At 47.9% G+C, this 15332-nt stretch overlaps 1 protein-coding gene across 3 annotated transcripts in view; it reads left to right on the top strand.

Annotated features, from left to right (window-relative positions):
• Nucleotides 1-15332, top strand: part of HELQ (helicase, POLQ like) — a 120468-nt gene that overhangs the window by 25400 nt on the left and 79736 nt on the right. For all 3 annotated transcript variants that reach the window (XM_063919746.1, XM_063919748.1, XM_063919740.1), the window contains exon 6: nt 6763-6835. In XM_063919746.1, the coding sequence (XP_063775816.1) occupies nt 6763-6835 (73 nt within the window). The remainder of the gene's footprint in view (nt 1-6762; nt 6836-15332) is intronic.

Below are 15332 nucleotides of genomic sequence, written 5' to 3'. Positions count from 1 at the left end.
CATTTTGACTCCGTATTTTAGAAGTGACCATTATTGAGTCTGCAAATGAAAGAATATCTACACAATAAGAGGCATCTCAAATTGTAGTTCTAAGAAATTAGTAGTATACAGCCCTTTCTCTATCGTCCTAGTGGATGCTGGGGTTCCTGAAAGGACCATGGGGAATAGCGGCTCCGCAGGAGACAGGGCACAAAAAGTAAAGCTTTCCGATCAGGTGGTGTGCACTGGCTCCTCCCCCTATGACCCTCCTCCAAGCCTCAGTTAGATTTTTGTGCCCGGCCGAGAAGGGTGCAATCTAGGTGGCTCTCCTAAAGAGCTGCTTAGAGAAAGTTTAGCTTAGGTTTTTTATTTTACAGTGAGTCCTGCTGGCAACAGGATCACTGCAACGAGGGACTTAGGGGAGAAGAAGTGAACTCACCTGCGTGCAGGATGGATTGGCTTCTTGGCTACTGGACATCAGCTCCAGAGGGACGATCACAGGTACAGCCTGGATGGTCACCGGAGCCTCGCCGCCGGCCCCCTTGCAGATGCTGAAACATGAAGAGGTCCAGAATCGGCGGCAGAAGACTCCTCAGTCTTCTAAAGGTAGCGCACAGCACTGCAGCTGTGCGCCATTTTCCTCTCAGCACACTTCACACGGCAGTCACTGAGGGTGCAGGGCGCTGGGAGGGGAGCGCCCTGGGAGGCAAATGAAAACCTATTTGGCTAAAAAATACCTCACATATAGCCTCCGGGGGCTATATGGAGATATTTAACCCCTGCCAGAATACACTAAAGAGCGGGAGACGAGCCCGCCGGAAAAGGGGCGGGGCCTATCTCCTCAGCACACAGCGCCATTTTCCTTACACAGCTCCGCTGGTCAGGACGGCTCCCAGGTCTCTCCCCTGCACTGCACTACAGAAACAGGGTAAAACAGGAGAGGGGGGGCAAAATAGTGGCAAAAAATTATATTATAAAAGCAGCTATACAGGGAGCACTTATTATAAGGCTATCCCTGTCATATATAGCGCTTTTGGTGTGTGCTGGCAAACTCTCCCTCTGTCTCCCCAAAGGGCTAGTGGGGTCCTGTCTTCGTTAAGAGCATTCCCTGTGTGTCTGCTGTGTGTCGGTACGTGTGTGTCGACATGTATGAGGACGATATTGGTGTGGAGGCGGAGCAATTGCCAAATTTGGGGATGTCACCTCCTAGGGGGTCGACACCAGAATGGATGCCTTTATTTATGGAATTACGGGATAGTGTCAACACGCTAAAGCAGTCGTTTGACGACATGAGACGGCCGGACAATCAGTTAGTGCCTGTCCAGGCGCCTCAAACACCGTCAGGGGCTGTAAAACGCCCTTTGCCTCAGTCGGTCGACACAGACCCAGACACAGGCACTGATTCCAGTGGCGACGGTGACGAATCAACCGTATTTTCCAGTAGGGCCACACGTTATATGATTTTGGCAATGAAGGAGGCGTTACATTTAGCTGATACTACAGGTACCACTAAACAGGGTATTATGTGGGGTGTGAAAAAACTACCTATAGTTTTTCCTGAATCAGAAGAACTAAATGATGTATGTGATGAAGCGTGGGTTGCCCCCGATAAAAAGATGCTAATTTCAAAGAAGTTATTAGCTTTATACCCTTTCCCGTCAGAGGTTAGGGCGCGCTGGGAAACACCTCCTAGGGTGGACAAGGCGCTCACACGCTTATCTAAACAAGTGGCGTTACCCTCTCCTGAGACGGCCGCACTTAAAGATCCAGCAGATAGGAGGATGGAAAATATCCAAAAAAGTATATACACACATACAGGTGTTATACTACGACCAGCTATAGCGACAGCCTGGATGTGCAGTGCTGGAGTAGCTTGGTCAGAGTCCCTGATTGAAAATATTGATACCCTGGATAGGGACAATGTTTTACTGTCTTTAGAGCAAATAAAGGATGCATTTCTTTATATGCGTGATGCACAGAGGGATATCTGCACACTGGCATCACGGGTAAGTGCTATGTCCATTTCGGCCAGAAGAAGTTTATGGACGCGACAGTGGTCAGGCGATGCGGACTCAAAACGGCATATGGAAGTTTTGCCGTATAAAGGGGAGGAGTTATTTGGAGTCGGTCTATCAGATTTGGTGGCCACGGCTACAGCCGGGAAATCCACCTTTTTACCTCAAGCTACTCCCCAACAGAAAAAGACACCGACTTTTCAACCGCAGCCCTTTCGTTCCTTTAAAAACAAGAGAGCAAAGGGATATTCATATCTGCCACGAGGCAGAGGAAGGGGGAAGAGACACCAACAGGCAGCTCCTTCCCAGGAACAGAAGCCCTCCCCCGCTTCTACAAAAGCCTCAGCATGACGCTGGGGCTTCTCAAGCGGACTCGGGGGCGGTGGGCGGTCGTCTCAAGAATTTCAGCGCGCAGTGGGCTCACTCGCAGGTAGATCCCTGGATCCTGCAGATAATATCTCAGGGGTACAGGTTGGAACTAGAGACAGATCCGCCTCGCCGTTTCCTGAAGTCTGCTTTACCAACGTCCCCCTCAGAAAGGGAGACGGTTTTGGAAGCCATTCACAAGCTGTACTCTCAGCAGGTGATAGTCAAGGTACCTCTTCTACAACAGGGAAAGGGGTATTATTCCACTCTATTTGTGGTACCGAAGCCGGACGGCTCGGTAAGACCTATTCTAAATCTGAAGTCCTTGAACCTGTACATAAAGAAGTTCAAGTTCAAAATGGAGTCACTCAGAGCAGTGATAGCGAACCTGGAAGAAGGGGACTTTATGGTGTCCTTGGACATCAAGGATGCGTACCTCCACGTTCCAATTTACCCCTCACACCAGGGGTACCTCAGGTTCGTTGTACAAAACTGTCACCATCAGTTTCAGACGCTGCCGTTCGGATTGTCCACGGCACCTCGGGTCTTTACAAAGGTAATGGCCGAGATGATGATTCTTCTTCGAAGAAAAGGCGTATTAATTATCCCATACTTGGACGATCTCCTAATAAGGGCAAGGTCCAGAGAACAGCTAGAGAGGGGATTAGCACTGTCTCAAGAAGTGCTAAAACAGCACGGCTGGATTCTGAATATTCCAAAATCCCAGTTAATGCCGACAACTCGTCTGCTGTTCCTAGGGATGATTCTGGACACGGTTCAGAAAAAGGTTTTTCTCCCGGAGGAAAAAGCCAAGGAGTTATCCGAGCTTGTCAGGAACCTCCTAAAACCAGGAAAGGTGTCTGTACATCAATGCACAAGAGTCCTGGGAAAAATGGTGGCTTCTTACGAAGCAATTCCATTCGGCAGATTCCATGCACGAATTTTCCAGAGGGATCTGTTGGACAAATGGTCAGGGTCGCATCTTCAGATGCACCAGCGGATAACCCTGTCTCCAAGGACAAGGGTATCTCTTCTGTGGTGGTTGCAGAGTGCTCATCTATTGGAGGGCCGCAGATTCGGCATACAGGATTGGATCCTGGTGACCACGGACGCCAGCCTGAGAGGCTGGGGAGCAGTCACACAAGGAAGAAACTTCCAGGGAGTGTGGACGAGCCTGGAAACGTCTCTTCACATAAACATTCTGGAACTAAGAGCAATCTACAATGCTCTAAGCCAGGCAGAACCTCTGCTTCAAGGAAAACCGGTGTTGATCCAGTCGGACAACATCACGGCAGTCGCCCATGTAAACAGACAGGGCGGCACAAGAAGCAGGAGTGCAATGGCAGAAGCTGCAAGGATTCTTCGCTGGGCAGAGAATCATGTGATAGCACTGTCAGCAGTGTTCATCCCGGGAGTGGACAACTGGGAAGCAGACTTCCTCAGCAGACACGACCTTCACCCGGGAGAGTGGGGACTTCATCCGGAAGTCTTCCACATGCTGGTAACCCGTTGGGAAAGACCAATGGTGGACATGATGGCGTCTCGCCTCAACAAAAAACTGGACAGGTATTGCGCCAGGTCAAGAGATTCGCAGGCAATAGCTGTGGACGCGCTGGTAACGCCTTGGGTGTACCAGTCGGTGTATGTGTTTCCTCCTCTGCCTCTCATACCAAAAGTATTGAGAATTATACGGCAAAGAGGCGTAAGAACGATACTAGTGGTTCCGGATTGGCCAAGAAGGACTTGGTACCCGGAACTTCAAGAGATGATCACGGAAGATCCGTGGCCTCTACCTCTAAGGAGGGACTTGCTTCAGCAGGGTCCCTGTCTGTTTCAAGACTTACCGCGGCTGCGTTTGACGGCATGGCGGTTGAACGCCGGATCCTAAAGGAAAAAGGCATGCCGGAAGAAGTCATTCCTACTTTGATTAAAGCAAGGAAGGAAGTAACCGTGCAACACTATCACCGCATTTGGCGAAGATATGTTGCGTGGTGCGAGGATCGGAGTGCTCCGACGGAGGAATTTCAACTGGGTCGATTCCTACATTTCCTGCAATCAGGATTGTCTATGGGTCTCAAATTGGGATCTATTAAGGTTCAAATTTCGGCCCTGTCGATTTTCTTTCAAAAAGAATTGGCTTCAGTTCCTGAAGTCCAGACTTTTGTTAAGGGAGTGCTGCATATACAGCCTCCTGTGGTGCCTCCAGTGGCACCGTGGGATCTCAATGTGGTTTTGGAATTTCTAAAGTCTCATTGGTTTGAACCACTAAAAAAGGTGGATTTAAAATATCTCACATGGAAAGTGACCATGTTACTAGCCCTGGCTTCGGCCAGGAGAGTGTCAGAACTGGCAGCTTTATCTTACAAAAGCCCATATCTGATTTTCCATTCGGACAGGGCAGAACTGCGGACTCGTCCGCATTTTCTCCCTAAGGTGGTGTCAGCATTTCATCTGAACCAGCCTATTGTAGTGCCTGCGGCTACAAGTGACTTGGAGGACTCCAAGTTACTGGACGTTGTCAGAGCATTAAAAATATATATTGCAAGGACAGCTGGAGTCAGAAAATCTGACTCGTTGTTTATATTGTATGCACCCAACAAGATGGGTGCTCCTGCGTCTAAGCAGACGATTGCTCGTTGGATCTGTAGCACAATCCAACTTGCACATTCTGTGGCAGGCCTGCCACAGCCTAAATCTGTAAAGGCCCACTCCACAAGGAAGGTGGGCTCATCTTGGGCGGCTGCCCGAGGGGTCTCGGCATTACAACTTTGCCGAGCAGCTACGTGGTCAGGGGAGAACACGTTTGTAAAATTTTACAAATTTGATACTCTGGCTAAGGAGGACCTGGAGTTCTCTCATTCGGTGCTACAGAGTCATCCGCACTCTCCCGCCCGGTTGGGAGCTTTGGTATAATCCCCATGGTCCTTTTCAGGAACCCCAGCATCCACTAGGACGATAGAGAAAATAAGAATTTACTTACCGATAATTCTATTTCTCGGAGTCCGTAGTGGATGCTGGGCGCCCATCCCAAGTGCGGATTATCTGCAATAATTGTACATAGTTATTGTTAACTAATTCGGGTTATTGTTTAGGAAGCCATCTTTCAGAGGCTCCTCTGTTATCATACTGTTAACTGGGTTTGATCACAAGTTGTACGGTGTGATTGGTGTGGCTGGTATGAGTCTTACCCGGGATTCAAAATTCCTCCCTTATTGTGTACGCTCGTCCGGGCACAGTACCTAACTGAGGCTTGGAGGAGGGTCATAGGGGGAGGAGCCAGTGCACACCACCTGATCGGAAAGCTTTACTTTTTGTGCCCTGTCTCCTGCGGAGCCGCTATTCCCCATGGTCCTTTCAGGAACCCCAGCATCCACTACGGACTCCGAGAAATAGAATTATCGGTAAGTAAATTCTTATTATTTGGATACAATTCATTGTTCTGATTCATTTGATAATAAGTTTACTATTAGCTCTTCATAAATTGTGATGCTCTGTTTACTAAATGTCTTGAGATTTGACCAGGGCCGGATATAGGTCCACATGGACCTGGGGCTAAAAATTATCAAGGGCCTATTGTGAGCAGCTGAGGTGGTGTGGCTAATGTTGTGTAGGTGTGGCCAGTGACATATGGGCGTGTACAGTCCCTACACTATAAGCCCCAATGTCTCCCAAAATACATAAAAGTAGAAAAACAGCATAACTTTTTGAGAAACTAAAAATATTTTTGTAATTCTTATAATTTATTGCAGCCATGTGACCAGCTGTGCAGTTAATCATCGTCATGGTGATGGGCCTATTTTTATCTGGGGCCTGTTAGGAATGTTAGGGACCCATGTGATGATGTCACCTAGTCACGGTACATTGGCCCGCATATTTGTGCAAATGTGTGCTAAGAACTTCAATTATACTCCATTTTAATTGTGAGGGCTTATTTAAATTATTCTTACGATCAGTGTTCATAGTGCTAGGAGTGCACATCTGCATCCTCCAGCATAGTATTAGAAGCCTCAATGTGATAGCACCTCTTAATATCTTTAGGGTGTGCAGTCCCCCCCTTTCTCCCCCCCCCCCCCATCCCCCCTTTTCCAAAAAGCTTTACTTTGGTTGAGTCCAAGCTTCAGTTCATGCAGGCCTTCCCCTGAACGCTACATTCCCTTGGATGTTGTATTGATGTGTTCTGAGCAGAGTTGTGTATAAACCGCATACAGTATATCATGAGCAGTCAGTTGGCCAGAGAACATTGTTTTGTCAAAACCATTATCTCTATTATATGTTTCTTTCCTGCATACAGAATATTTGGACCATTTATAAGATCTCTTTACTTAATTTTGTTTCTTTGAGTGATTGATATTTCTCAACTATTCTGTATTTAAAAGTCTTTTTTTGTTTCTCTCTGCAATAGTTACACATGCTTAATGAGGGGAGTCGAGGTGCCATTTTAGAAATTACGTTGGCAAAAATTCTCTATACAAGTGGTAAGCCCTGTTCTTCGTAAATATAACACTCACCATACTTTTACATAAATAGGTATTTTACTTTACATAACTGTCTCAATTAACATGAAATATTGATTGCTGCTAAATTGTGGTATCTTCACTAAGCATGGACATTTAGTGTTGTAGCTGTAGTATTTACGCTGTACCCACACATATGATATATCTTGATTTTTTTTTTCTCATACGTCCTAGAGGATGCTGGGGGTCCACTTCAGTACCATGGGGTATAGACGGTTCCGCAGGAGCCATGGGCACTTTAAGACTTTTCTAGAGTGTGAACTGGCTCCTCCCTCTATGTCCCTCCTCCAGACCCCAGTTTAGAAAATGTGCCCAGGCAGACTGGTTGCACTCCAGTGGAGCTCTACTGAGTTTCACTGAAAGACTTTGTTAGGTTTTTTATTTTCAGGGAGACTGCTGGCAACAGTCTCCCTGTTTCGTGGGACTTAGGGGGAAGAAGTAGGAACCAACTTCCTGAATAGTTTCATAGCTCTGCTTCTTGCTGACAGGACACCATTAGCTCCTGAAGGGAACGGAACACTAGCTGCGGCTATGCGCTCACTCCCACAGCACGCCGTCACCCCCCTAGCAGAGCCAGAAGTCAGAAGACGCGTGAGTATTATTACCGGAGATCTGCAAGAAGGACCTCCGGTCATCGTGACGGCTCAAGGTACCTCGCAGCGAGCGGGAACGCTGCGCGGACATGCTATCCATACACAGCGCACAGCAGGGCGCTGGGGTGGACGCCCTGGTATGCATGAAAACCTACTCTGACTGGCAAAAAGGTAGCATATTGGGCCGTGGCACAATCTTACACCCCCGGCAGTATAAATATTACCTCATGTTTGCTGAGGAAAAACGCGTCATTGCAGGGGACGGGGCTTCTTCCTCAGGCAGCCAGCACACTGTTCAGCGCCATTTTCTTCCAGCAAAAAGCAAGGGAAGAAACGCTGATCCTCCTCTCAACTTATGATTTTAGTATCCGAGTGAAAAAAGGGGGGGAAAGTGTATATTGTGGACAATATATATAGAGAGCGGAAAGTCTCTGTGTACAAAGTACACGACACAGGGATTTTTTATTTAAGCGCTGATTTGTGAACTGCCAATTCTTTTCTGTGTCCCTCTGACAGATTTTACTGTGGGTCTGTCCCCTATAAGCCCCGGAGTGTCTGTGGTGTGATTGTGCACGTGTGTGACATGTCTGAGGCAGGGAGCTCTTCCTCTGTGGGAGCCATGTTAGGGACACAGAGTTGTAATGTGACACCAAGAGCCTGACTGGGTGAAAGATTTACGTGATAGTGTGAATCATATCAGTAAGAGATTGGATAAGTCTGAGTCTCATGCAGAAAACTGAAAATAATCTGTTGAAGATGTGATTTTTAATAGTTCTGCCTTTCATCCACAGGGGACCCCTCTGGGTCACATAAACATTTGCACAATTAGCATGAAATGATACCGACACGGACGCTGATTCCTGTGTCGGCAATAGTGATTCCAGGGGAATAGGTCCTAAGTTGGCGAAAAACATTAAAAACATGTTTTTAGCTATAAAGGAGGTATTAGAAGTTACGGGGGCCCCTCCTTTACCACAGGAGCAGGCTTACTTTAGTAAAGAAGTAATGTAACTTTCCCTCCACCTCATGAGCTGAACAGTCTCTTGGAGGGAGTCTGGTTTAACCCAAAAAGAAATTTTCAGATTCCCAAAAGAAGTCAGGCAGCTTAGCTTTTTCCATGCAGAGGACAGGAAAAGGTGGGAGTCACCCCCCATTTTAGACAGTGCCCTGTCAAGGTTAAAGAAAAAAGGTGTTTCTCCCTGCGCCTGGGATGGCTTCACTTAAGGAGTCGGCAGACCGCAAGTTGGAGACTACGTTGTAATCTATTGATGTGGCCAATGGGACACTACTCAGGCCTACCATTGCCTGTGCGTGGGTGAGTGGTGCTATTGAAAAGTGGTCAGAAAACTTGTCATCAGACATTGATAGATAGAGACGAGATACTCCTAACGTTAGGTCATATCAAAGACGCTGCTGCGTACATGCTAGAAACCATGAAAGATATTGGTCTCTTGGGATCAAGAGCCGCTACCATGGCAATCTCAGCACGGAGGGCATTGTGGATTCGCCAATGGAATGCTGACGCAGATTCCAAAAGGAATATGGAGGCTCTCCCGTATTAAGATGAGTCCTTATTTGGAGATGGCCTGGATGCTTTAGTTTCTGCGGCTACCGCAGGTAAGTCGACATTCTTGCCTATTGCTCCTGCGCCGGCAAAAAAAGACACATCACTCCCAGATGCAGTCATTTCGGCCCAAAAATTACAAAAAAGGGTAAAGGTTCCCCTTTCTTTGTGGGTAAAAGGAAGGGGAAAAGGAAATAATGTCCACAGTGTCTCCAGGATCACAGTAGCAGAAATCAACCTCTGCTTCTGCCAAATCTTCAGCATGACGCTGGGGCTCCCTTGCGGGAGTCTGCTCAGGTGGGGGCACGTCTGAAACTCTTCAGTCAGTTCTGGGTTCAATCTGGCCTAGACCCGTGGGTCATACAAATAGAGTTCCACGGGTACAAACTGGAGTTTCAAGACATTTCCCCAGGCCGTATTTTCAAATCGACCTCACCAGCTTCTATCCTAGACAGGGAAGTGGTGGCAGCAGCAATACAAAAATTGTGTAAGGATCAAGTTTTTGTCCCGGCTCCCTTGTTACAACAAGGAGAAGGGTTTTATGGCAACCCTATTCGTGGTTCCGAAGCCGGACGGCTCGGTCATACCGATTCTAAACCTGTATACTCTGAATCTCTACCTGCAAAGGTTCTAGTTCAAGATGGAATCTCTGAGGGCAGTGGTTTCCAGTCTGGAGGAGGGGGACTTCATGGTGTCAGTAGACATAAAAGATGCCTACTTACACGTTCCCAATTATCCTCCACATCAAGCTTATCTTAGATTCGCAATACAGAATTGTCATTACCAATTTCAGGTGTTGCCGTTCGGACCTTCCACAGCACTGAGACTTTTCACCAAGGTGATGGCAGGAGATGATGGTCCTCCTTCGACAGCAAGGAGTCAATATAATTCCTGACCTGGAAGATCTCCTGATAAAAGCGAGATCCAGGGAAAAGTTGGTGCAGAACATGGCACTTTCCCTGACAGTACTTCAACATCACGGTTGGATCATAAGTTTTCCAAAGTTACAATTGAAACCGATGACAAGAGTGTCCTTTCTGGGGATGATACTGGACACAGAAGTGCAGAGGGTGTTTCTTCCAGTAGAAAAGGCTCTGGAAATCTAGAGAATGGTCAAACAAATTCTGAAACTAACAAGAGTGTCGATTCATGAATGCATTCGGTTGTTAGAGAAGATGGTAGCGGCCTACGAGGCCATACAGTTTGGCCGATTCCATGCCAGAGTATTCCAGTGGGACCTATTTGACAAGTGGTCGGATCCCATCTACACATGCTTCAGAGGATAATCCTATCATCCAAAGCCAGAATTTCGCTCCTGTGGTGGCTACACAGTTCTCACCTCCTAGAGGCAGCTTCGGGATTCAAGACTGGATCCTTGTGACCACGGATGGAAGTCTCCGAGGCTGGGGAGCAGTCACACAGGGGGGAGAGCTTCCAAGGAAGATGGTCAAGTCAAGAAGCTTGTCTTCACATAAACGTTCTGGAGTTGAGAGCCATTTACAACTGCCTTCTACAAGCAGTACATCTTCTTCAAGATCAACCCGTACAGGTCCAGTCGGACAATGTAACAGCAGTCGCGTACATAAACCGTCAGGGCGGAATGAAAAGCAGAGCGGCAATGGCAGAGGTGCCAAAGATCCTCCTCTGGGCAGAAAGACATGCAAAAGCTCTGTCGGCAATTTTCATTCTGAGAGTGGACAACTGGCAAGCAGACTTCCTCAGCAGACACGATCTCCATCCAGGAGGGTGGGGCCTCCACCAAGAAGTCTTCGCAGAGTTGACAGGTCTTTGGGGAATTCCTCAAATAGACATGATGGCGTCTCGTCGCAACAAGAAGCTTCAGACATATTGTTCCAGGTCAAGAGACCCTCAAGCAGTAGCAGTGGATGCACTAGTGACCCAGTGGGTGTTTCGGTCGGTATATGTCTTCCCTCCACTTCCACTCATTCCAAAAGTTCTCAAAATCATAAGAAGAACAGGAGTTCGAGCGATCCTCATTGTCCCAGACTGGCCAAGGAGGGCTTGGTATCCAGATCTTCAGGAGTTGCTCATAGAAGATCTTCGGCCTCTTCCTCTCCGCAAGGACCTGCTGCAGCAGGGGCCGTGCGTGTATCAAGACTTACCGCGGCTACGTTTGACGTCATGGCTGTTGAGCGCAGAATCCTAGCCCGAAAAGGTATTCCAAAAGAAGTCATTCCCACTCTTATTCAGGCCAGGAAGGGAGTATCGTCTAAACATTACACCGTATATGGAGAAAATATGTGTCTTGGTGTGAAACCAAGAAGACTCCAACGAAACAGTTTCAGTTAGGACGTTTTCTCCATTTTCTCCAGGCGAGTGTGGATGCGGGCCTACGATTGTTTTCAATCAAGGTCCAGATTTCGGCCTTGTCCGTTTTCTTTCAGAAACAATTGGCCTCCCTTCCAGAAGTTCAGACATTCGTGAAGGGGATGCTACACATCCAACCTCCATTTGTGCCTCCTGTGGCACCATGGGATCTTAACGTGGTGTTGCGATTCCTTCAATCGGATTGGTTTGAACCTCTCCAGGAGATTGAGTTGAAATTTCTCACTTGGAAAGTGGTCATGCTGTTGGCCTTGGCATCCGCAAGAAGGGTGTCTGAGTTAGGGGCCTTGTCTCACAAGGGCCGTACTTGGTTCTCCATGAAGATGGAGCTGAGTTACAAACTCGTCAACAATTTCTTCCAAAGGTGTTTTTTTCTTTACATATAAACCAGCCTATTGTGGTGCCAGTGGCTACTGACACCATCGCTGCTTCAAAGTCCCTAGATGTGGTTGGGGCTTTGAGAATCTATGTCGCTAGAACGGCTCGGATAAGGAAAACAGAGGCTCTGTTTGTCCTGTATGCTCCCAACAAGATTGAGGATCCTGCTTCTAAGCAAACTATTGCGTGCTGGGTCAGAGGTACGATTCAGCATGCTTATTCTACGGCAGTATTGCCGTTACTAAATTCAGTGACTGCCCATTCTACTAGAAAGGTGGGCTCGTCCTGGGCGGCTGCCCGGGGGCTCTCGGCATTACAGCTTTGCCGAGCTGCTACTTGGTCAAGGGCAAACACGTTTGCTAAGTTTCACAAGTTTGACACCTTGGCCGATGAGGACCTACAGGTTGGTCAATCGGTGCTGCAGGGTCAACCGCACTCTCCCGCCCGTATTGAAGCATTGGTATAACCCCATGGTACTGAAGTGGACCCCAGCATCCTCTAGGACGTATGAGAAAACAGGATTTTAATACCTACCGGTAAATCCTTTTCTCCTAGTCCGTGAAGGATGCTGGGCACCCATCCCAGTGCGTACTTTACCTGCAGTTGTTATTTTGTTGAAAATGTTTTCAGCACGTTTGATGTAATGTTCATGCTGTTGACATGTGTTTTGTTGAATACCATGTTGTGCGGCATGGTTGAAGTGTGAGCTGGTGTAAATCTCACCGTTAACTTTAAAGTAAATCCTTTCCTCGAAATGTCCGTCTCCCTGGGCACAGTTCCTATACTGGGGTCTGGAGGAGGGGCATAGAGGGAGGAGCCAGTTCACACTCTAGAAAAGTCTTAAAGTGCCCATGGCTCCTGCGGAACAGTATATACCCCATGGTACTGAAGTGGACCCCAGCGTCCTCTAGGGACTAGGAGAAAAGGATTTACCGGTAGGTATTAAAATCCTGGGGGGGAGGGGGGGGGGGTTTCCTCCTTTTTTTTTTTTTATTTTATTTTATTTTTTTTTTTTTTCAGAAGACTGTGGGCAGTATCATAATAAAAGTCTGGATATTGCGATTAATGACTGATGGTCATTACCGCAGTATCCAATTAGAGTCCGTTTTAGGCTGAAATTGGACCTGTGATTGCGCAAAAACATCCAATCCTATGTATTATCGCAGCTGTGCCAGCCCACTTATCACGGATTATGCTTTGGGTGGTCAAGGCACCAGAAGCATAATCCCCAATAAGTGCCGGCATCAGGGGGAGGAGCGCGCTGCATCAGGGCTAATAGGATAGCCCCCAGCTATCCTATTAGCAGCAGTACTTTACCTAATAGTATACCCCCTGTGAATTTACAGAAAATAGAATTAGATTGTTTACAAATTTCTCTTCACACCGCAAAGACAATCTACCCTAGAAGTACTTTTTTATTGAAATTGCAAGAAAGTGTACTAAAGCAATTCTTCTAGGTATACTTGCACAAAGTTTTTGAAGAAACTTGGCAGGTAGGTTCTTTCAGACATCTTGGAGAACTAACCAAATATCTTCCGAAGGATGTAGGCATGCTAAAATTCTTCTGTCTCTTCATGTAATCCCAGACAGTCTTGGTGATGTTGAGCTCAGGGTTCTGTGGGGGCCATATATCACTTCCAGGACTTTTTGTTCTTCTTTATACTGAAGATAGTTCTTAATGACATTGACTGTATGTTTGGGGTTGTTGTCTTGCTGCAAAATACATTTGCAGCCAATCAGACAACTCCCTGATGGTATTTTATGATGGATAAGTTGTTAGGGAGGTTTGCAAGGGCAAAGTAGGCTGTTAGACTATCGGGGGCACACTTATTATTTATATTTACTTTTATGTTTGTAAAAAGTGATTAGACCATAACTTTTATTGATACAGACTTTTTTTTTAAAGTGTATATTAATAAAAGTTATGTTCTAATCTGTTTTTACAAACCTAAAAGTAAATATATAAGTGTCCCTGGAACCAGAAGTGATGCAACACAAGTCGTTCAACCCCTATTCAATCTCATCTCAATTCGACTTTTAAAAAGTCGAATTGAGATGTGGGACCCAGAGGAGGAGAGGAGGGGAGCCACGGGGGACAGCCACAGGGCATACAGGGGAGAGAAGCGCTACAGCACAGCGCTGCAGCAGGATGTCTCACAGCCGCGCCTCTCACGGCAGCGTCCACACGGCTCTAAGCAAGTGAGGTCACGCTTGCTGGAGCCGGGTAGACACTGCCGTGAGGTCGAGCGGCTGTGAGATGTCCTTCTGCAGCGCTACTGTAACGCTGCTCTCCTCCGTCTGCCCGCGACTGTCCCCGCGGCTCCCTCCCCTCTCCTCCCCTGGGTCCCTCATCTCAATTCGACTTTTTAAAAGTCGAATTGAGATGAGATTGAATAGGGGTTGTCAAATCCATTCCCACAAATGCATGTCGGAATGGATCCGACCCTAATTGAATGTACCCCTAAATGTCCTAAAAGTGCAATTTGCTTAACGACTGGTTTGTTTGTAGAGTGATGGTTGGCCATTCTATCTCTGAAGTTGCTTGTAGTCCTACCTACATAATACAGCACGACCTACAGGTTGTACAATCCGCACATCGATAACACCCATTATTACAGGCTGGCATTCAAGACTGATTAAAGGACTGTGGCTGTCAAGTTGGTCAAATCAGCATCTGTTAAAGATTTGGACCATGTCTGTAGGCACATAAAGGAAACTCACTACTTATCCCTTTTTAATTTGGGGTCAGTAGTGATGATAGGCCAGTGTTTCCTCAACACTTTTTGGGCACGATTTGAGGAGACCTCGTATGTGGAAGTAAAGATCATCCTGCAGGGGCGTGACTTAGCAATTCACTGGAGCAGACGTGTTCTGATAAAGCTTCTGGCTGGCCCGCTTTATAAGTGCCCGTATCGCCTGTTTCAGCCTTATCACCGGCTTCCTCAACCCCTGTCCTGCCTACATGAGCCGCCCTGAGCACACTGCTTATCTCTCTGGCTGACCGGGGCCTCCGTCGGGTTGCGACCTACCACACCGGGAGAAGCCGCGGTCTTTCCTGCCGGACCAGACGCAGTCAGTCACCACACTGCGGACGCGGTCTGGTCAGAAGAGGCGCCTCTGCTTTCCCTTGGGGTCTCACCTGCTGCTCGGCCCGGTGCAGTCGTCCCTCCGCTGCCCCCGTCACAGCACGCACCCCGGTGGCCTCCTGAGACACGCTGCCAGGCAGAGCCTGGATGCGGACGCGGCCTGCTCGGCAGTGGCGACTTTGCCTTCGTCAGCTGTCCACCTGGGACCTCCCTGGATGCCTGGCCGGGCGAGATCACCTGCTGTCAGCCCCTGAAGCTCCCTTGGTGTGGGTGGCCCCCTGTAGAGCCTGGTACCGGAGGGAGCCCAGCCGCGGACGCAGCTTAGTGAGTAAGAAGCGGTGCCTGACTCCATCTCCCTGGTGATCCCTCAGCTACTGAACTCTGGTGAGCCTGCGTCCTTTTGCCCCTGAAGCTGCTGCTGTTTGCTGTGGAAACTACTGTGGCTGCTATTATTGTGGTGGTTGCCCTGAGGGGACCTGCAAGGCGGTGAT

This window comes from Pseudophryne corroboree, chromosome 1 (assembly GCF_028390025.1).
Source record: "Pseudophryne corroboree isolate aPseCor3 chromosome 1, aPseCor3.hap2, whole genome shotgun sequence".
NCBI classification, from domain to species: Eukaryota; Metazoa; Chordata; class Amphibia; order Anura; family Myobatrachidae; genus Pseudophryne; species Pseudophryne corroboree.
This window is presented reverse-complemented; position numbering and strand designations above follow the sequence as displayed.